Source organism: Protopterus annectens, chromosome 8.part0 (assembly GCF_019279795.1).
Source record: "Protopterus annectens isolate FY-2018-M chromosome 8.part0, PAN1.0, whole genome shotgun sequence".
In the NCBI taxonomy this organism is placed as follows: Eukaryota; Metazoa; Chordata; order Ceratodontiformes; family Protopteridae; genus Protopterus; species Protopterus annectens.
This window is the reverse complement of record NC_056741.1, coordinates 823,913,839-823,938,502: the sequence shown is the minus strand read 5'-3', so window position 1 is coordinate 823,938,502 and position 24,664 is coordinate 823,913,839. Positions and strand designations below refer to the sequence as shown.

The 24,664-nt window shown below is 38.8% G+C and overlaps 1 protein-coding gene across 5 annotated transcripts in view; it reads right to left on the bottom strand.

Annotated features, from left to right (window-relative positions):
• Positions 1-23,297, bottom strand: part of SYN1 (synapsin I) — a 2,007,545-nt gene extending 1,984,248 nt beyond the window's left edge. For 3 of the 5 annotated variants that reach the window (XM_044080296.1, XM_044080297.1, XM_044080300.1), the window contains exon 1: positions 22,529-23,296. In XM_044080296.1, the coding sequence (XP_043936231.1) occupies positions 22,529-22,821 (293 nt within the window). In that variant the 5' untranslated portion in view covers positions 22,822-23,296. Of the gene's footprint in view, positions 1-22,528 lie in introns of all 5 variants that reach the window. The other 2 variants (XM_044080298.1, XM_044080299.1) reach the window with 1 other exon arrangement.
• Between the last annotated feature and the right edge of the window lie 1,367 nt (positions 23,298-24,664).

The window sequence follows — 24,664 nt, the reverse complement described above, 5'->3', positions numbered from 1 at the left end:
TTTACATTTTCTAACTGTTTCTGACCCTCTTATCCCTATCATACAGGGTCTGCCGAAGATTCATAAATGCCTCAAAGTACCTCCTATGCTCCCGATTGTTTCAGGCAGTGGTTGGAGTACAGAACCGTTATCTATTTTTATAGAAAAACATCTTAGACCCATTATTAATAAGAATAGGACTGTACTTCAAGATTCCAAACAATTTTACTAGATCTTTATGAATGTATTGAGTGTATAAATGATGTAGAAGGTTTGGTTTTTGTGACTATGGATATACAGTCCCTTTTCACGATGATACCCAATGAGTTAGGTGTCAGATATGTGCATGAATATCTGAGTTTACATAGTGAGTATGAGGCGACACTCATAGATTTGATTTGTTATTTTTTAGAAATAGTCCTTAATAACAATATTTTTGTCTTTCAAGATAAAATTTTCATTCAGAAACATGGCGTAGCTATGGGCACTTCTTGTGCCAATAGCTACGCCAATATGTTTCTAGCTCATTGGGAGAACACAGTTCTTTTTAAGCTGAGAGAATTTGAGGATAATGTTTTATTCTATTGGCGATTTGTGGATGACTTGTTTCTCCTATGGAGAGGTACTATTCCTGATTTGGATAAGTTTTTTAGATGTATAAATGTTCTTTGTGAATGTTTAAAGTTTATGATATATTTTTCTAGCACACGGATTGAATTTTTGGAGCTGTATATAGAAAAGTTACAGGGCTCTTTTATTAATACTGGTGTGTTTAGAAAATCATGCTTCAGGAATACTTTGTTGTGTAGAAGCAGTATGCACCCTAACTATGTTTTTCGTAACCTTATTCATGGCCAGGGTATTACAGCTTCTAGGCTAAATCCAATGTTATTGGGTTTTCACAGTGAGATTGTTCAACTTGAAGATAGATTAGTACAGAGAGGATATAACCGGACTGAGATCCTTAAGTGTTGGTCTGATTTAGATGTGTTGAGGGGAGATGTAGCAGCACCTTATTATGGACCCAGAATTGATGTAACACGTCCTCCAAGAGATATGAGTGAACATGTGAAAATACCATTGTTTTTTACAAGAGATCATCGGTCATCGAAGGATATTTTTGGGCTATATTGGCCCATTTTACAAGTGGACCCTGAGATAGGTGGTATAGTTGGTGAGAACCCTTTGTTCTGTTTTAGGAATACTAGAAATTTAAAGAGGCTGCTCTGTGGTAGGAATGAGTATTCCTGTGACTCAGTGGAGGCTGGTGTTACTTTACCATGTGGTAAGTGTAATTTCTGTCACTTCATTAATAGGAGTGAAGCCTTTGAACATCCTGATCTTGGAAGACTTTTGTGTTTAAGGTTAATGCTGAGTGTGGCACCTCGAATGTGGTCTATTTAGCAGAGTGCACACTTTGTGCATCTTTCTACGTTGGTAAGACCAACAGGTCTTTGAGAGAACGTTTGAGGGAACACCTCTACTGTATACGTAGAAAGGCTGAGCACAATGCTTTATCTAAACATGTTACGAAATATGGCCAAGAGCATACTTTTACTTTTAGAGTTATTGACATTATCAAGTCTACTATTAGGTGTGGGGACGTTACTAATCACACTGAGTATAGGGAGAATAATTGGATGATCTTACTTAGAGCTGATAGAGGGAGGGGCCTCAATTAACGTGTTTCCATCAAACCATCACTTAAGAAAAGGAGGGTACCTAAATGAAATGTATGCATTTAGTAATATATTTTTTAGATAGGATCTGAGGTGCTATTAATATGGTGCACATAGATAGGTGATATTGTTTTAGTTGAGTGTACTATAAAGTGTTTTGTTATTATCAGGATTCTACATTCTGATATTATGTGCATGATGTTTTATTATATATGATGTATCTTTAAATATGGGCTGTAACATGTTTTTATTACATCTGATTGGACATTTTGAATTATGAGTTAGTATTTATAGACCTTATTTTTTGTGGTTTTTAAAGGTCTGATGAAGCAAGTTTGTGAAAGCGCTAACCTCGTTTGAATAAATATTTAATTCTTTTTAATCTACCGGTAGTTCAGTTATTTGAATACATTTTATAGTGTAGTGGAGTTATTTGGATTTTTTATTACTTTGGTGTGTGAAGGAGCATTTATCCTGTGGGTTCCCAGTGGTATTTGGTTCAAAAATTACTATCTTTATCTCTGGAGTGCAGAAAATCCCTGGTGACCACTGTATCCAAGATTATATATGGAACTGAATTATTTTTGTTTTGTTCATCTAAAACTGAGACAGGGTAGAATGAATGAACATATGTATTATGCATTGCTAATGTATTTATTTTATATACCACTATCCTATTAAGCATTACTTTGTTTTCTTTCTTAACATATGTATATTTAACCCATTAAATGTCCATCCTCTATTTGTTGATTGTATGTGGAGCTTTTCTCCCCAGGTCTCCGCTGAAAATGTTTTTTTTACACAGTCGGAGTTTCCCGGGAAACAAATGTAAAATAAATAATAAATAAATATTTCCTAACTTAAGTGTTGAAGACACAGGTTTGGTGTGCAGTAAACCAAAGCAGGAGATTAGTGTACTCAGAATTTAGTTACATTTTAAAGGGATAACTCTATACAAAGAGACCATAAATACAAAAATAAAAAAAGCCATTAAAAAATATCTGTAGTTTGTTAAGCATTCCTACAAGCAGCAAATCACTGGCAGCAGAAATGATGCAGTCAAATAGTACTGTGCATGGCTTCCCTACATACTGAAGGTGAAATTCTTTAAGCATCAGTAGTACGCAGGAAACAAAGGAGATGAATGGCGTAACACCAAATGCGGTTTCCCATAGGAAACCATTGCCAGTGTAGGTTTTAAGTGTGGGTCAGCATTGATTCACTTGTTTTAGGAAAGTTCTTCCTTCTTCAAGCTGGTTTAAGCATGGAGCTGGTATATAATATTGGGAGGTGTCAGGGACTTCCCCCACATGGGGGGTGGGGTGCAGGATGCTAAAATTGATTTCTTTCACCCTTCTGAATTTTGGGCACTTTTTTCATCCTTTCAGCTCATCAGTTTTCAGGAAGTCAGCATTTCATAGTAGAACTCCAGTGAACACTGGAAGACTGGTAAGGTTGTTCTACACCAGCCTATGCTTTCAGGCCGCAAGATCCGAGCAGGCTAAGCAGGTTAACCTATAGGCAGGTCCTTGGGGCACAGCTGATTTTGTTTTGTGTGTGTGCCTTTTATAATATCTTTTTGGCTGTCTATCATGCAGTGAAACTGCTTGTGTCTACATATGGATTACCTGAAGGCATCTGCAACTTTTCAGTTCCAGTGTTTGGACAAGTGCACCTTAATGCTAACATTTTGCAATCTGGATGTGCTCAAAGCTTAACATCCAGAATGCCCACAACGTACATAGGTAAAATGCATTAGTTAGCTCAGTATATAAGCAAGAGGTGATATGGTCTGTCTCATTATCAGACTAGTACCCATGTTTATATTAATAGATATTTGCAAATGATTTGTATGTTATATTTTATGATGGAGCTCTGCACTTACTTTCTTCATCCATTTGGAGATCCTAGCACTGTTTCCATTTCTTTTGGTAATCACCCCACATATGTTTTAAAATGCAGCCTGCCTTGTCAGACTGCTGCATCCCTGCCAATCTTTTTAACCCCACCTGTTTTGAGAATTCTAGCCCTACCTTACAAAACTACTGTTTCATATTTTGAACTCTCATCTGCACCTGTCTGCATTATCCTTACATATACAATTGGCAGCTTGTAGCGCACCTCTAGAACCTGTAGCAATAACCTGCTGAAGGTCAGTTGTCAGACCCCTCTGAAACTTGGAATGCCCTTAAGCACTGCAGTCAGGTGTGATCTCAGGCTGCAAGATTTTCTCGTTGACAAGGTAAATTATCTTTCAAATGGGTTCAGTGGAATTTAGTCCACTTGGTCATGATTATTCCATGATCTTCAAAAGCCTGCAGGTCACCTGTCCCGAGCCTTAACCAAGTAATGTGTATTAGGCTATGCTTTGCATGTTTTCTATTACATTACTGCCACACCCACCCATGTATTTTCTATTCTATCTTTTTAAATAGAGGCTGCTCCTACTTGTCTAGTAATTGACAAAGGCATAAAGTCCAGCTTAGTACTGCACATTAAAAACATAAAGCAACATTGCTAGTCACCAAAAATGAAGAGAAATACTTTGTTTTCTGGTTATTTACATTATTTTTTCATAAAGTCTTCTCTTTGCTACTTTTCAATACATAGTTCCCCCACTTATCTGAATGCTGTGATTCTCTAGAAATCTGTCTTATCACTTTTTATAGTAATGGCTGTTATTAAATTTTACCCCAGTTTACTTCCTCTTTCTATAAACCTACTTATCTTCTGATCCCACCTAACCCTCATACATCTTTTAAACTATTTTCAGGTTATGGACTCTATGCGTCTTTTTTATTTGTTGCTAAGCATTTCTTGCATTTTGCTTTCTCATCATCCAGAGTTTACATGTGGAACCACACTTCTTCATCAGTATTATTAACAATGCCCAGCTTGCACACACCACCCACTTATCTTTCACATCTAATGCATTAATCATGGTCTCTACCAAGATTCTGCAAATATGTGTGCCTATTGTCTTTCCCTGATTCTGATGGTATTATAACATTCTCTCCTATCTTATTTATCTGCAGTCTATTCACATTTGGGCCTGTTCTTTTCTACATGTCTGTCTCCCTGTCTCTGTATATTGTCTGTCTTTCTCTATCTCGCATTTTATGCTTAAGTGGGACTTCAGAGTTGCAGGCTGAACTGTCATCTCAGGGTCTCTGTAATACATTTCAGGCAACTCTTTATAGACAACCATCCCTAACATAGCTTTGAAACATTTATCCATGAAGAACAAGAACAAAGACCCCTGACCACTAGCACTGCACTACCAAGGCTTCTGTGGCAAAGCTGTGTTAGTTTGTACCTATTTCATGTAAAAAGTTCCATCTCACTATGCTGCATTCTTTCAAGGGTGAATTTGTAGTATTACACTTTGGTAACTTTCTTGCACCTCTCCTGAGATGCCATCAGTAGTATCACATCTGGAAGTTGGATATCTTCATGTATTAATCAGTAGTATCACATCTGGAAGTTGGATATCTTCATGTATTAATCAGTAGTATCATATCTGGAAGTTGGATATCTTCATGTATTAATCAGTAGTATCACATCTGGAAGTTGGATATCTTCATGTATTAATCAGTAGTATCACATCTGGAAGTTGGATATCTTCATGTATTAATCAGTAGTATCACATCTGGAAGTTGGATATCTTCATGTATTAATCAGTAGTATCACATCTGGAAGTTGGATATCTTCATGTATTAATCAGTAGTATCACATCTGGAAGTTGGATATCTTCATGTATTAATCAGTAGTATCACATCTGGAAGTTGGATATCTTCATGTATTAATCAGTAGTATCACATCTGGAAGTTGGATATCTTCATGTATTAATCAGTAGTATCACATCTGGAAGTTGGATATCTTCATGTATTAATCAGTAGTATCACATCTGGAAGTTGGATATCTTCATGTATTAATCAGTAGTATCACATCTGGAAGTTGGATATCTTCATGTATTAATCAGTAGTATCACATCTGGAAGTTGGATATATTCATGTATTAATCAGTAGTATCACATCTGGAAGTTGGATATCTTCATGTATTAATCAGTAGTACTACATCTGGAAGTTGGATATATTCATGTATTAATCAGTAGTATCACATCTGGAAGTTGGATATCTTCATGTATTAATCAGTAGTATCACATCTGGAAGTTGGATATCTTCATGTATTAATCAGTAGTATCACATCTGGAAGTTGGATATCTTCATGTATTAATCAGTAGTATCACATCTGGAAGTTGGATATCTTCATGTATTAATCAGTAGTATCACATCTGGACGTTGGATATCTTCATGTATTAATCAGTAGTATCACATCTGGAAGTTGGATATCTTCATGTATTAATCAGTAGTATCACATCTGGATGTTGGATATCTTCATGTATTATGCAGATCAGCCCCATTAGCTATCAGCTTTTGGAATGTGGCATTTAACTAGTCATTTTTCCTGTTACATTTGAACCACCTTAATCTTGTTTCACACAACAGTGAGTATCAGGAAGAATGTGGATTTCAAAGCTTTGCTGATGTCATAGTTGGACATGTTAAAGTCCCTTTCTTGACTCCATCATTTTTGCCTCCTATATAAGATATGACCTGGTTAGCAAACTTGCTCTGCTTTGGATTCTGTAATGAACAAGCATCTACAATGCTGATGTTTTTTTTCCACAATAAATATTACCATTGCATTGCCATTAACATTTCATTCCATGTATTAGCTCTTCTCTTGTCTTTACATTAGGAGGCATTATAATCATCTTCATCATCATCAGTCCCCTTTTCTCCCCATTTTCTACATGGGGTTGGGGTATCATGTTAGCTGTTGTCATCTCTCAATTCAGTGCCACACAACTGCCTTCTTTGGTACTCATGCTGAGCGCCACAGATCTTCTCTCACACAATCCATTCACCTCTTTGCTGGACATCTTCATTTTCTCTTACTTTCTTCCTGTCTGTTCAAAATCTTCTTCCTCAGATTGTCTTCTGCTTTTCTGCACATGTGTCTGAACCACCGTAATCTGTTCGCTTTGATCTTTTCTGCAACTGGAGCTACTTTGGCTTCTGCTCTTATGTCCTCACTTCTTCACGTGTCCCACAGTGTGCATCATAGCACCCTTCTCAGGCACTTCATCTCCATCACCTCCAGCTTCTTCATCTGCTCTGCCTTTACTGCCCAGGTTTCGGTACCTACAGTAATACTGCTGCACCACTGTCTTCTACACCTTACTTTTCAGCGTCTTTGGCATGGAGCTTCCACAAACTCTGATCTCGTTTATTAATTTGACATGCATATATCATTGGCACCTGACAGATGATTTTGTCTTCAGCTTGTTATCTAAATCAAGGGATTGTACACGGACCAGTGCAACAATAATATGTTTAAAAAAAGTTAAAGATACTGAGCAGAGTCATCCCTGAGAATGTTTGGAAAAGCAGCAATACATGGTCATTTCTAATTCATATCATTACTGCATCCTGAAAGCAATTTGTTTTGTTTAGTTATTACATGTGGAAGGTTCTGTGATTACCTGGGTGATGCCATCTGTTATATAACGCAGAGCATATGGTAGTTCATGAAATAATAAAATTTCTTCAGAAATGTTGAAATAAAGAAGAATGAAGGTTATGTAACTTTAACTCTGGCATTTCCTTTGCATTTTGCAGTTGACCTTTCTGAATAAGAATTTTAAATGCAGCTTTGGTACTACATTTGTTAGTCTGTGTAGATCTATGGGAATATGGCAATATAATATAACTAAGGCAGAAAACTAAATTACAGCTTCAAGTATCAAAGTGATGGAGTGTGCAATATAAGCATAAAGTCTCAGTGGCAACAATAACATAAAGAGAAGGTCTGAGAACAAGCTGCATGTATTGCCTGCAGCAGAAGTTTCACATTTATCGAGTAGAGAGCACACTGTTTGATCACGGACCGGTAAAATGCAGTTATGGCTTGTCTCGAGACAGATCAGAAAAGTCAGGAGATGTGGGTGTAGAGGAAAAGGAAACGTTCAAAGAAATAGGGAAAAACAGAAAATGCAAAACTATAACAATTGTAGGTGATACTGCAATTATAATGAAGATGTGGGCATTTGTTTTGCTTTCCAGATCTGTGGTTAGGAAATCTGTCACACATGTGGAGCAATTCATAGGGAAGAAACTGAAAAAAGTAATCCACCAGACTAAAACTGCAAAACCAATTCTGTATTTGGAGTACCAGGCCTTGAATACATAATTAGCTACAAAGGCTGCTTACAAAACACTGTCTATGAAGAAAGGAAGAACATTCCTACATGTGCATCCACCACCTGTGGCTGGCATTTTATTTAAACCTCTACATTATTCTACATGAGTGTGCCTGGCTAAATGTAACTGGATTATTTCTACTGAGTTTCTTCAGTTGTAATTAGTCTGGCTATAAATGCAGCCCTCATCACATTTCTGTATACTGCTCTTTTTCTGCAATTCTTAACCGTCATCAAAACGTCAATAATGCTGTCACTCTGCTCAAGTACCTGGTGGTTCCCTTATTTCTTCTTAATGGTGAATGCACCCCTATCACTCATCTCCTACTTCAGAATCACAAATAATACAACCCTTGGGAGCTTGCTGTTTCTTGTCTTATCACACTACCTACTGTACATATGGCCAGACTTATACCAGTCAGCAATTAGTAATAAATGTGAAAGGGGAGAAAGACACACACACACACACACACACACACACACACACACACACACACACACACACACACACACACACACACACACACACACACACACATGCATGCATGCACACATGTATTAATAGTCAATAAAGGTGCTGATGATTCTGTTTATCCCAGGACCAAAGGTTATATCTACTGGAATGGAGACTGTGGAGTAGTGCACAATGCATTTCAGAAGTGTGATCAGGTGAATGGGGTGCTTAGTGATACATTACATATGCTTTGTGCGCCATTTTATGTGCAAAGTGTGTCAGTTATTTTACAATGCTACTAAGTTAAAACAGTGACTGATGGCTGTGTCATAACTGAAGCATTGGACAGTATCTATTCCCATTACCTTGCAGGGACAGAGACTGGTGTAATGCTGTGATGATAAGATTTTGTGCATCCTGTGTTACCGATGTAATGGTGGAGAGTATGTTATGCTGCTTTATCTATTTATTTATTGGCCATTTGTTAACTAGGGTAGTCTGCCCAAAGAGAAAAGCTCCAGTACAAAAATAATTTTTTTTACAATGCAGTACATAATGAATTAGGATCTTGGATATACTGCATTATAAAAAAAAGAGCTGTGTTTTTTTGACATAGCAGCAGTGCGAGCTGGGAACCCTTATGTTATAGAATCCATGAATAAGGATTTATTTCAGTGAGTGGTAATTAGGCTTTCAGCCATATTGAATTATGGAAACAGAGGCTACCCAATCAAGCAGTAGGATCTATATCAGGGGAAGTTAGAGAAATGGCAGTGAACCAGGGGTCTGCAACACGTATAGAGTATAAATGTTTTTTTTAGAGTCCCTGCCACCTATTACCTCACTTGTACTTCACAAAGATAAAGCAGATCTTGGCACATTTGTTCCATATGAGGTGACACCTGATGGTAAATGCCATCATTCAGTCAACCATCATGCCTTTTTTCTGGTTATGGTTTTAGCCCCAACTTCTGGTGGCCCCCTCCACCAATGTTTGCTTGCTTCCACATACTGTGGGTTACCATTTCTGGCTTGGTGGGTTAGAAAAGGCCATGGCCCACTGGTCTGTGACATTTCTGACATGCAAACCATTGCCTGCAGGGCAACAAATTGGTCACATGGAAAACCACCATTTTCTCCTCCCTTGGATGGGTGATCTATAACTAGCTGCTCATTCCCACCCTCACCTACCCCCACCTAGGCCTCCCAGCATCTCAGTTGCTACATAAAATTAGGTTATTGGGGTCAAAGCAAAGGCTTCTTCCCCATTGCAGTGGTGGTCGCAGGAAAGGGAATGATATAATTAAGAGCCAGGGACATAGGACTCTGTTTGTGACATGGTGTTCTGAGTCTTGGACACCATTACTGACTGGAACTGGGAACGAGGATTCTGCTTTTCTAAAAGTCAACAAGCAATGAAAATCTTAGGTTATACAAACTGGAGCCGAATCTTCTATTTTATGCAGTAACGGCCAATGTCAGTTTATATTATGGAATCAGGGACTGGGATTCTGCTGGGTGGCATGGTGGAGCAGTGCTTATACTTTATACCACACAGCTAGAGGGTCCACATTTCAATTGTGGCCTTCAACTGTCTCTGTGGCATTTGCAGGTCCTTCCTCTATCTTCATGTCTTTTGTCTAAGCACTTTGGGTTCCTTTCATTATTCTCAAAATATTCTGGTTTAGTGGTTATTCAAACCCTCCATGCACCTTACTTATTATTATTTACTCTTGCCTTTCTGGCTAACGTTGTAGCTTAAAATGGTTGACGAGAGACCAGTAAATTTAGCCGGTTAATGAACAAATAAAATATGTTAATGTATTTATTTACTTCTGATGCATGTGTTATCTTATTCTTGGGCATGAGGGAGCTAGAGCCACACCTGGTCCTTAGTGGGTATAAGGGAGAGAAATAAGGGCTTATAATGGGGTGCATGACTAGGCTTATAAAGGCCATAGTGTTCGTTAGCCTAGTAACAACCTATGAACCTAGGAAAACCATTCCTGGATGGGCTGCTAATCCACTGCAGGATACACAGTTAAATACAACAGAGGCACACACACACACACACACACACACACACACACACACACACACACACACACACACACGCACACACACGCACACACACACATGCAGGATACACAGTTAAATACAACAGAGGTGCACACACACACACACACACACACACACACACACACACACACACACATGCAGGATACACAGTTAAATACAACAGAGGCGCACACACACACACACACACACACACACACACACACACACACACACACACACACACACACACACACACACACACACACACACACACACACACCGACCTGTGTGCAAATTAGAGACTTATTAGTGCACCTACAGCATGTCCTTTGAATGTGACAGAAAACTAGAGACTCAGCAAAAGCCCATGTGGGCAGTGGGATGACATGCAAACTCCACACAGAAGGCAATCCAGCCAGTTAAACAAAAATAGCAATCGAAGTCTAGTGCACTCTGTTATGGAAGCTTTGCTATGACCAGGATCTGTGACACTCTATGTTAAGGAATCAGGCATTGAGGGTTCTGTTAATTGCAATGGTACTAAGGGCCAATGTGTCATAAAAAGTGGTGACTGAGTATGCTGTTTGTCGCAGAAATAACTAAGTTGTAATGTGTACTGTATTATAACAATGGATCGCATTATTATTTAATGCAGCATAGGATTTTTTATTATTGTACTGAGCACCATCTGGCATACAGTATAGCACAGACACATGACCCAAGAGTTTTGTTTATTGCATCATTTATCATAGTGTATAGCATACAATGCTAGAGGAATTGAGATCGATGAATTATTTTATATTAATGACTGGGTTGGTAAGCAAAACATTATAAAGAATTGGTGGAGTTAGGTCTTGGTTAAATGACACGGCAATTGTAGGATGAGGAAATGTGACATACTGGAGATAAGATTGAGAAATTCTGACAAAGGAATTACATGTAATAGAGATGAGTACTGCAGTTATGTTTAGGACTCAAAAATTTGAGATGGCAATTGTAGAAGAATGCAAAGAAAATAATTTTGCATGACACAGAGATCAGTGATTAGTGTGGAAATTACAGAATGGAGCTGATGTTTGAAAATCTGGGGTCTTCAAAGAGTGTAATAAGATTCTTGAGAGAGTGGATGTACATCCATAATGCCATGCATACTTTACTTCTCAGCTGTGCTTATGACATATTCAGTAATGCATGACACATCACTGTATTTTACGTGAAGCCACAGGTTCTTTCCCCTTGCAGACATTTACTCATTTACTGATACTGTCATTATCCAGGTCATGGTGACAGGGGTGCAGTATTAACACAAGATAGAAAAATGAAGCCTGGAGAAGATGCTAATTTATGAATACAGATTTTAACAAATATTGTATGCATATATGCAAGCACCTACAAGCAACAGGAAGGAACACCTCTACACCCATGACATGGTTTTTGAATATGGAAAGAAACTGGGGCACTTATGGAAAACTACCATATGCACAGAGAGGACCTGCAGACTCCACACATAATGCATCCTAGTCAGGACCTGAAATAGAGAATCGAGTGCTGTGGGCCAGCAACAGTAACAACAGTGCCACTGAGATATCCCATTTGCAGGCATGGCTTTCAGAATCTTTCAAATCTGTAAACTTCTTCAGAGAGACTGAACAAATGTCTACCAACATATACACTGGGAGGACATACAGCTTCCACACAGAATGTATCCTAGACTGGAAGTAGCACTGTGAGGAAGAGATAACCCTGTGCCACCATGGCACACCATTTGTAAACATGGCATTTGGAATCTATCGAATCTTTCAGACTTCCTGGGGAGGCTGGACCTATACCTCAGCTTCCATTGCAAGTGAAAAAACAGAATCCTGCAGCAAGTGGTACATAGGGGTAATGTGTTCTTAAATGGTAGCAATGTGAGGTGCTGTCCAAGCAAAAATGGTGCTGAATGGCATATTGTGAAGCCATGCATCCATTAGTCAGTGGTGTTCTGAGAAGAAACTTAGCTTTATTATTCCAAACAAGTATATGCAAGCACTGTTCACGTATCAATAATTTTTTCTTCACTACACCCCAGACTCCATTCATTTTCATTACAGCTCACTATTTTTCAGAAAGACCCTTTTTTCTTTTGTACACATTCACAGCACCTGCATAATAAACATGTTTTCAACATTGTTTTCCCTGAGCACAAAAATAAATGGGATTTTAATGTGAAAATACTCCACTTTTGCATTATTAAAAAAAAAAAATCACAGGTGAGAAAACTGCAGATTTCTTGACTACAGCCTGCATAGCATGGTTTGTAATGCAGGGTGCTATAGTAGATAGGGGCCTGAGTTCGACACTGGGTAAAGATGTTTATTTCCAAATCCAGCTCCAGACAAGTGGAGTACTTGTACAAATTGGGCTAATTTATATCTCTTTCATTTCCCTGCTGTAAAAGCCATGTTTGCACAGTTTTGCACGTCCGGGCAGTGCTGGTTAGAGAGGGCTAAATTATTCCCGGCTCCACCAAGTCTCCTCTTCAGTTTTTCCCTTGAAAGTAGTGTAACTCTCAATCTAAGCACTTAAAAAGCATCCTACAGTCCAGCACTTGCTCAGACCTAATAGCAAGCACTAATATACCCTGATACTTGATTGCCCAGCAGGGCAAGGCTCATTATTCACCCCTCACCAACCAAGTGACTAAGCAGCTCACCCTACTATTCAGGCATGACCAAAGGGCAATTTCAGGTAAACTCTTCAGTCCAGCTGGTGAACCCGGGCATCCTGAGGCAATGTTACAACTGTCTCATGTACACAGACAACCCTCTCCTCCTACCACAAAACATTAACATATGCGAGAGATGCAATTATATAGCTAAATTGGAGGCTAAGCTCTCAACATCCAAGACTGGAACAGCAGTCATGAGGAAAAGGTTAACACTTGCACCCACCTCCAGCCTCACATAGACATACTAAACCAGCACTGGCAAAAAAATACACATAAATACACAAAATCATACTCAGAGGCTCAAAATAAAAACCTGAAACAGCATCAGAGAGCTCCAAAGCAGACACCCAAAAAACCTGCACCTCCCATCACAAACCAGACAACACATAAAACACAACATCAGTCTGCCGCACAATCACAGCCCTTAAGGCGAAATAACATACCTAACACACTAGCAATAGGCGACTCTATAGTCAGGCACACTGACGTCCCATCCACTAGGCTGGACAAGGACAAGGTTACTGTTAGCTGCATGTCATATGCCAGAATCCGCCACATAACACAAGCACTCAGGTCACTCCAGAAGAAGTACAAATATGACTCTGTCATTGTTCATGTTGGTGTGAATGACCTGAGACATACCTCCCTGGATTACAAGAAAAGAGACATGGAAGAGCACTCTGATCATGTAGCCCAGGCGGGTATGACCTGACCCTGAGTAGCATCCTGTCCTCACCAAGAATAATACCGCAGTATAAAGAAAAAAATGATCAATTTCAACAATTGGCTAAGCTTCTGGTGTCATTCAGAAACACGGACATTCTCCAAAAGGGCCTTACTGAGAAAGATACATGGTGTCAAAGTCATGGTCTCAAGCTAAATGCCAAAAAATGCATAGTCATCCCGTTTGGGAAAAACAAAGCACCCATGAATTACCACATAGGTGGCAGCCCCCTTAATACAGAAGAGGTAATAAGAGATCTGAGGACCCAGGTAGATAGTAATCTCTCCTTTGACAATCATATTGCCAAAGTAGTTAGGAAATTCTTCTATGTAGCCCATCTAATTACTAAAGGGTTTACATCTAGAAATAAAGAGGTTATAGTGCCCCTCTACTCGTCACTCATCAGACCCATTGTAGAGTACAATGCCCCATTTGGGATGTACCTCACAAGATACTTCCAACAGCTAGAAAGACCACAAAAGTACCTCACCAAGAGGATTACTGGTCTCAAACATATGTCCTATGCAACCCAACTGGAAAAACTCTGGCTGTACTCAGTGGCATATCGCTTACTCAGAGGTGATCTCTGCCTGATTTACAAAGCCATGTCCAAGTCAGAATTGATGGAATTGCTCCACCTAAAGAAATCCAAGTCACTGCGAGCCACTCGCTCTAGTGAGCTAAACCATGCCACAACAATAAATAGAACATGCTGGAGGGATAGATTCCTGTCACAGAGACTCCCCATGCTTTGGAACAAAATTCCTAACTACATTAGGCAGAGCCCCTCACTAACACTCTTCAAGAGAAACCTTGACGAGCGGATGGGTAACAGAAAATGCACTCCTGGGATCAATTAATTGGCTCTTCTTGACAGAGGCACAGTTAATTAATCAATGGGTTGGCAAAAGCTGACACACACTGGCTAGGTTTATAAATGCCCTCGGGCAGATAGCCTAGTACCTACCTATGAACTTATGATCCTCAGGGTTCAATCCTGGGGCCACTCTTGTTTGGCATCTACTTCTCTGAAGTACAGGCCAACACTGAGGGACTCTGCCTAACAAAGTTCACAGATGACTGCAAACTGGGAGCCATTATTGAATCCCCTATGATGTGGATATTCTACAAAAGGGCCTTACAGAAATAAATGCTTGGTGCTAGAGCCATGGGCTCAAACTCAATGCCAAGAAGTGTACAGTTATCCCCTTTGGGAAAAACCATGTACCCATGAATTACCACATAGGTGGCAGTACACTAAACACCAAAAGTGTGATAAGAGACTTAGGAACACAGGTGGACAGTGGTCTCACCTTCGATAACCACATCGCCAAAACAGTCAGGAATCCTTCTATGTGGCACACCTCATCACTAAGGGCTTTTCATCCAGAAAAAAGGAGGTCATTGTCCCACTGTACTCATCCCTCATTAGACCCATCATAGAGTACAATGCCCCATTTTGTATGTACCTCACAAGACACCAGCAACAACTAGAAAGGCTGCAGAAACATCTCAATAAAAGAATCATAGGCCTAAAGCAGATGCCCTATGCTGACCGACTAAAAAACTCCAGCTATACTCTGTCGCATATCATCTACCCAGAGGCGATCTCTGCTTAACATACAAGGCCATGTCAAACCCAGAGCTGTTGGACATGCTACACTTAAAGAAATCCCAATCCATCAGAGCCACATGCTCAAGGGACCTAAACCTTGTCATCACAATAAACAAAACATGCTGGACGGATAGGTTCCCCGCCCAGGGACTCCCCATACTCTGGAATAGACTGCCCATACATGTCAAGCAGAGCGCCTCCTTGGCCCTCTTCAAAAGGAACCTTGATGATTGGATGGGACATAGGAAATTCACCTCGGGGATCATGTCAGTCACTCTGCTACACAGGGGTCCAAGGAAGTAAATATTGTGGGAAGAAATATCCAGGGAATTGTTATGGCTAGGCTTGTATAGGCCCTAGGGTCGATAGCCTAGTACAAACCTATGAACAAAATATTCATATAACTGCACCTCTACTCTATACCTGCCATCCAACATTTAAGACACTACTTTTTCCTTTCACTTTATGTTCTTTATAGGTTTTACTATATATATATTTTAATTTTCTGCACATGCCCAGTAGCATACTAACACACTTCCATTCTTATCCCCCACCCCTTATTTAAGACATTGTTTTTCCTTTTCACCTTTGTGTTCTTCATAACCATTACCAAATATGTTATACGGAAAAAATCTGGCCTACATCATTCAGCCATTATTACCTTCTTGGGAAGTAATAAGAAACAGTGCTAATACTTACGTTAAACAGTTGCATGACTCGGAAAACAAATATTCTTTTTCTATTTTTGTACCTTACTATCTATACTAGTATCCAGTGACATAGTTAAGACTGTGCTTTTTTGAGTATATCTGTAATAAAATGAAATAGCCGAATATCTGATCTCAGTAATACAGGAAAGGTCAATGTAAAATCAGTATAGAACATGGATACTTTTTTATTTGAAATGCATTTAAAATGTGTCATTCATTTGCCTCATACATAAACAGTTTGCTATCAAACATGCTTGAAGACTGATAGGAAATACATATATCACACTTTGGGGCATTAGGGAACTTGTGATATGATTTTCTTCAGCAAGTTAAAGTTAGAACCTCATGGAATTGGGAACTGACCTTTACCATATACACTATTGCAGTTTACTATCTATGGAATAGAAAACAGATACATTGTGTTTTATTTTGCTGCTAAGAACAGCTTTATCTAGTATCCTTAGAGCTGAAAGCTATCAGGCACGACATTGCATTGAAATAAAAATGGAAAAAAGAAAGAACACGTATAATTGGTATTTAGACGCTCAGGATCTATAGTAGTAGGTACGTAACTTACTATTTTCTGTGCTAGCCATAGCCAGAAGAAACGTGTAGTCCCTGTTTAATATATTATAAACTAGCTATGACAAGGAGACTGCTTTAATTTGATATTGGCAAAACAAGAAGCAATGATATTGGAACCACAACATGAGGAAATGAGTGTACATCTGAAGACAAAAACTGCTTTTATTTACCCAGGCCCTTTCATACTGGATTTATGATGTATACAAAAGCTTGACTGGTAGTCTATCCAACATCATTTTGAGAATGGGGACATTGTGACGACATGGGTTAATTAAGCAAAATAAAATTAATTAAAATAGAACTTAGACACTAAAGCAAATACTTCCTATTTTGCAGAGTGAACTATAAATACATTGTCTGCAATACAGCCGTTAATAAAATATAATGTTAAACTAAGGTGTCTGCAAAGATTTCAAATGCTTTATGTATAATTAAGTGTCTGTGTGTGAATTTACAAGGGTGATCCTACTTTATGGTTACCTTGGCTAGATTCATGTACGGTTGTCTTGTGCTTCCAAGATGGCAAAGGCGTTAGCTGTAATGAAATGTTGGGAGGTCATTAAAAACAATGGTACATTTACTTAGAGGTGACACTTATTTATGCAGAACATGTTTCTGTACAAGATCAGAGATCAGAAGACAATCTTCATAATGATGATAAAATATGAGTACTACCACATTTTGGAATATCATCCATAGTTCACATCTCCTCGTCTACACATTTCGATAACGCAGAAAGCATCACAACATCCACTAGTGGGGGTGGGGTTCATGTTGTGAGAGCAGGCTGCCTATGGATCTACAAACATAGTTTCTTAACCAGCGATATTCCTTACTAGGTGATTTAGCTTCCCACCTTAATGGATGTCTTCACTGTCATTCATTGCTCTAGGATTCTGATACAAAACATCATGATCTGGGGTTTGATCCTGACATCTGGTAAAGGTAAGTGTGGAGTTTGCATGTCTGCTGTTCATCCACAGAAGTAATTTTTTTTTCGAGAGTTCTCAAAACATGCTGCTTGATGGACTACCCTGAGCTCTCTGTGTATGCTGCATGTACCCCTTGCCCTTATGGGCATGTCTGTCACTTGAAAATGCCAAAGAAGGACCAGCTTGTTTACCCAGAAATTAAGTAAATGAAAAATATGACAATAAATATAACTGCTAAGATCATGTGTGTACGTTTTGATGAGCACACCATTAAGGAGAATGACATTGTCTCCATCAAGTTAAATTCTGATCACTTAATGAAAGGGAAACCATTACATAAATGGGGATTCCCATAAGTAAAAATGTCACATTTTCAAATAATATTTCTATCCCTAAATGAATGAGTGAATGGTAATAGTTTTGTTGTTGTTTTAAGAAAAATTTGCTGCAGAGGTGATGTCAGATGGTAGCACATATATAGTTCAACATAAATGGGATGAATGTGTGGAGAGATTAAACCATTTCTAGAGAGTTCTATGTTTGTCGAATTTCATTTCACTGGTAGAAATGAAAACATGTGGCATTGCTGTTGCACTGCAGAGAGAAATAAAAGAAGATTCTTGTAGGGATGTTACAGATGGCCCCAAGAATTTGGGTACACATCAGTTATCACAAACAAACTGATGCTAGGCATGAATGTGAGGGGAAATGAGTGGTGGGATAAAACACTTCTTTAAGAAATTCTGCTTCATGTTGGAAAAACTACTCAACAAGATATTCATTACTTATGGTCTGTCATTGTCTTCATAAATAAGCTCTATTGTGTCCTAAAAACACATACAACATTGACAGACAATCACTTTTGAGTCATACTTAATACTCTACATAACACAGTCACATGCATATACATAAATAGTTCTAGGAACCAAGTTAGTTTTTTTTAATATCGGTACAAATGGGTGTAGCAGTGACAGCACAGGAATTCTCAAACTTCTGGCATGGTTAGCTTCCTGCATTTGTGTCCCTTGTTTAACCTGAGAGGCACCCCCCCCCCCTCCCCAGTTCAGAGGGTATCTGGCATGGCAGCTGCTGAAATATAACCTTTCTACCAGTGGGAACAAGAATCAGTACTGGAAACAGTGAGCTCTCAGGACAGTTTCTGCAGTGGTTCTGTCTGGATATCCTCTCATATTTTTGCATTTTGAAAGAATTCATAAGGCTTGGAGGAGGGCAATATGACAAGCTCCTGTTTCCATTGTGTTATTTATTTATTTATTTATGTTACTAACTTTTAAGCAGTTAATTGCACTGAAGTGGATTGCATCATATTCAGCTATGATACAGGACTGATTACCATGTAATAATTCTGCAGTAGCTATGGCATCATCACTTGATATCTTCCCATTTTGGTTCTTCATGTCATCTAAGATCTAAAAACCAGGAGGTGTGTTTGTGTTAATGTAATAGCAGAGTCTGAGATCAGGCAACTGACTTTGAGAAGTATGTAAACTATAAAGAATGGTCTATGGAAAACAACAAGATTCAGGTGTTTTAATGAAAATGTTCTAGTTTTAGTGACGCTTACTTTGCTTCTTTATTATACTTTTTTAATTCACCCCATGCTTCACAACAAAGCTTAGAACTAGGTGCTTGTACATTCCTGCCCTAAACTGGACATTAGTGCAGGCATACAACTTGACAGGCATGGATTCAGAGAGTTGGGAATGTCCAAGTCAAAAAAATACAAAGGCCTCTACCCTTAAAGAATGGAATTCTTGTTGCACTATAGGTAAGATATATACATTCATAGTAGAAAAGTTGTTGATATACTTTTATGAACCCAACAAGATAGCATGGCAAAACAGTGTACATCTGCGAATATAAAAATCTCAGGTCTGAGTTATGTGTCTGTTACCTGTGCTATACAAAACTGGCAGCGAGTTACATAAATACAACAATTATCATCACACAATGATAACAAGCCCTCTGGTCTGCTCACTTCCCTAGCTGATTGATGTAAAATGACTCACTCTCTGGCTATGGTCTCTATTGCTGTACTCCTAAGGATCCTTTCTATCTGCTCCATGCAATGATCTATTTATTTACTGTATCCACTCACACAACATCCTTTGGGATATATCTGACATAGTCTGCAAATGTTTATTAAAGACATATTTGCTCACACTTCCCTTGAGTACACCCCACCCCCATTTTACTTGCTTTATTTATTCTCTTTATAATGTATGTTTGTCTTTCAGTACCACAGTGCCTTTGACACTGAGAACTGAAGCCAACATTTTATTTCCATTTTGCTGCATCAAAAAGTGCTTAAATGCTTCAGCTTATTTTGTATGAACTGTATTACTCAGAATAATACTGCATTCCTTACTTCTTACCCAGACATAAATAATATCTCCCTGGTCATGAAAAGCCACTTACTTTATCTTAATGAAATCATATCTTGAAAAATGCCCACATCCTTTACTTTAGTCCACAACAACCTGTTTTCTGAATCAGTTCCCGGTGTTTTATATTACTAAAGAATGCATCTCTTCATAGTGTCCTTTTAGAAGTCCTCTACTCCATGTAGAAGGGCTCAAAATCTGAAATAAACTTCCATGATTTATGTGACTGTGCTGCGAAGATGTTTACAAAGATGTGATCATTCACTTTTTGTTAACATATCAGAGGCAAGCGGTTCATTCCTCAATTTTTTTTCATATATACTTTGCACTCTTATTACTGTAATGTGATATTACTTGGATTAGGAATGTACAGACCTTCAGATTTGTAGTACCTTCTCACAGCCTTAGCCATAATACATCACATATTACTGATGAACAGATGCGGTATATACAAACTTTTCCATGCTTATCAGTTTGGAAACAGACAGAAAAATACTGACTCTTCTTTTGAACTGAAAGTGGTGTATTTTTTTACCTTGTTATATAAAAAAATGCAAAATACAAGAAACTTCTCATTAGCAGACTACTGTCATCCACATTTACCTCACCACAGAGTTTACATTTTGTATCACATGCTATAGTCTGTATTTATCTAACATTTCCAATTCCACCCATTTCCTGATGCCTGCATGCTATGGTCACATCACCTATCTCTCTACTCAGCTATTCAAAAGCACTTATGCTGAGGTTCCATTTAGAAATGGCATGTGCTTTTTTGATGGACAGCCAGGGCAAAAAACAAATCACACCGGTGAGTGAAGGTTAAACAGGCTGCGTGGGCTCCATAATCACGTGAGGGCATGTGCATGTGTGCTTTTATTATGTGTAAGTTGTTCAGATTATCTGGATCTAATTTTACTACACCATGTATCCTTTATACCAATTAGAGGTAAGGTGTTCAGAGAATTGTAAGGTACAGAGGTTTGAAACTGAGATCTGCAGAGGAACAACATATTTTTCCAAGGCTATGTTTGTTAAGTCAGCAGTCGCCTTCTCCTTTTCCTGCCAAGGACCTTTAGGGTACAATTTCCCTGCAGATGGAAAGACAGGCATGCCCTTAAAATTATAGCTGACTCCAATGTCATTGCTTGGTCGACCAATGGGGAGACAGTATGACTACTAGGTAACACACACTTCTACACAAATTCTACCAATCTTTGAAATACCGAATTGCAAAAGATCAACAGCGTGTGTTTTAGAAAATCTAACTGCTTTTTGCAATTTTAGATTTCTATATATGACACAGAAAAAGATTGATTTCTTCTGTCATGCTTGCAGATTAAATGTTGCACTTGTAACTGTGCGTTTGTGTCACTCACACACACACACACACACACACACACACACACACACGCACACACGCACACACACACACACACACACACACACACACACACACACACACACACAGACACACAGAGCTCAAGTGCAACATTTAATATGCAAGCATGACAGAAGAAAACACACACACACACGCATACACACAGCTGCAAGTGCAACATTTAATATGCAAGCATGACAGAAGAAAACACACACACACACACACACACACACACACACACACACACACACACACACACACACACACACACACACACATGCATACACTCACAGTTGCAAGTGCAATATTTAATATGCAAGCATGACAGAAGACACACACACAAATACATTTTGAAATGCATAGGTGCTTCATGTGCTGACCTTTTTTAATGGTTGCTACAAAGCATGGAGAGATTATGGAGGCTGTAGGGGTGGATGATAAATTTATAGCATACATAATGATTTAATTACTCAATGTATATAAATCAATAACATTATGTAAATCTTGAATGAGCAATACAGCAGCTTAAAATAAATTAGTATTAGCAAAGACGTAATAGACTAGATTTAAATCAATAAATGTTTAACAGAATAAAATGATGGCAGGGACCACAAGGCTGGCAATAAAGCTATTTTCACTTAACTTGAATTTTACTGAAAAGGCAATGACTCCCTAAAATATCTAATTTCAGCAATGTGCAATATGTCTATACCAGGAGTAAATGCATATCCCTCTGCAGGTTTCCTTTCAGCATGGTCTGTACATGAGCTCATCATGGTCACTGAATACAATTAGAGTACTGTCGCCACCCTCACTACAGCCAGGGAATGAATTCTCATCAGTTATTACAACCTCTTCTTTAATTGCTTGAAGTCTGCATTACCTTCGTCTCATAAAATGCAACTCAGTAACTGAAAGGGTTAACATTGAGCTGGAGAGGTTAGCAGAAAACTCCAAATCAAATCAAGAGCATCAGAGAAAAGCAGAAACAAGTATGCCCCACAAATGAGTACACCCGGTGTCTTGCTTACCAGTCAGTGTGCTGATCGTCGATGACCAATAACAGCTTTACCTTTGCTGGACCACTGGACACTTGCTCACTAAATGTGGCAGCAGCTGCAGCAGTTGTCTGCTTCACGGCATTGGAGATGGAGCTGAAGAAGCCACCTGAGCTTGAAGTCTGGCTAACAGCTCGACGCTCAGGGCCTGGTGAGACTGCTGGGCTGGGCTGGGCAGGTTCTGGCCGCTGTAGATCCGTCATGTAGCCATTAGGTAGGTTGGCCATGAAGTTACTATCAGACAGGCGACGCCTAAGGTAATTCATCTTGGATCTTGGTGCTTTTCTTCTGAGATTAGGTTATTTTTTTCTTCCTTCAGAACATAGAGACTTGTGGGCAACTAGAATACAGATAGTCCAAAAAGGGTGCGGTGGGCAGGGTCATACATTTAAAGGTGGTGGGTGGGAAAGGGAGAAGGATGGGAGGGATTCCTTTTCTCTACTGCAGTGCTGTAATTCCAAGCAAAATATCCCTCATGCTTCAGAGATACCTTGCAAAACAACAATCTCTCTTTCCTTCCTTGTAAACAAAAGACACCGGCTGTTAGGCTTCAGTTGTATGCCTCATCTTTCCTGGAGCTCACATTTCAGTTCTTTTCATTTCGTTTTGTTCTCTGTGCTTTGAGATGCTTGTTCTTCAGTGCTGCTGCTGCTGTATGCCTCTAGGATTCTGTTACTCACACAGACACACACAGCACACACTCGTCACCCACTGCCACTCAGCCAAATGCACTGATGTAGAAAGGCAGCATTAGCAGCACATAATCCTCCCTCCCTCCCCTCACTGTCTCCTCCTTTTGCAGCATACCAGAATAGATTCTTTTCCTGCACCTTAGGTTAGCTAATGGTTTGCTCTGAGTTCAGTTCCTAGGAGAATCGTAAATCTGTTCAGTAAGCAGCTTGAAAGGATGGTTCTTAAGCTCTGAAAATTAAGAGGAGGGGGCAGGGGGATTCCCCTGTTTTTCTGTGGTTTGTCATAGTATCACCTCATTCTTTAATTAGAAGGGGGTGAAATATAACGGTCTCTGTTTTTTGGTAATATACACTGCTGCATTTATACATTTGGCACGTCCACGTCTGTAAAGGCATGTATATTTGCAGCAGCTAGATGCAAAAGTCTTTCTTGTAAATCATAAATGCAGCACACTTCAAGTAAAACATATTTATGCATCAGAATATTTCTGTGAATGTTAACTGTTGAGTAACTAACAAGGAAAAAGGCAGAAATTATAAGTAGGGTGACATCTTATTAAATTCTTTTTCAGGAATTCATGTGTCTTAGCGGCACAACACTATTAAAAATGTGTGCATATTGCTGTGAATAGTCATGCTACATACATATGAATGCAATATGTACATCTATAAGCAGAATACAAGTATGAATATTTTTTTGCATGTACCGATTGTGTTTTTGTCTGTGTGTGTGTGTGTGTGTGTGTGTGTGTGTGTGTGTGTGTGTGTGTGTGTGTGTGTGTGTGGTGTGCGTGTGCATGTATGTGTGTGTTTGTGTGTGTGCGCATGCATGCATTTTTTACACACAAGGTACATTTTCAAAGATATATATATATATATATATATATATATATATATATATATATATATATATATATATACATACACACACACACACACACACACACACACACACACACACATATATATATATATATATATATATATATATATAGAGAGAGAGAGAGAGAGGAAAGACAAAGACACGGATGCATACTCAGTGTACTCTAAATACATACATACATACATACATATAAAGCACACACACACACACACACACACACACACACACACACACACACACACACACACACACACACACACACACTACTCTAAATACATACATACATACATACATACATATAAAACACACACACACACACACACACACACACACACACACACACACACATATATATATATATATATATATATATATATATATCTACAGAGAGAGAGAGAAGTATACATAGAAGTATGTGTGTAAGTGAAGACATGCCGTGGTCAGCCTTCTCAGTTCTGTGTATGGTAAAATATGGACCTTACCCATCTCTCACTCACTTCTTCCCTCACTGCCCCCTTGAGTTATTGCAGCAAT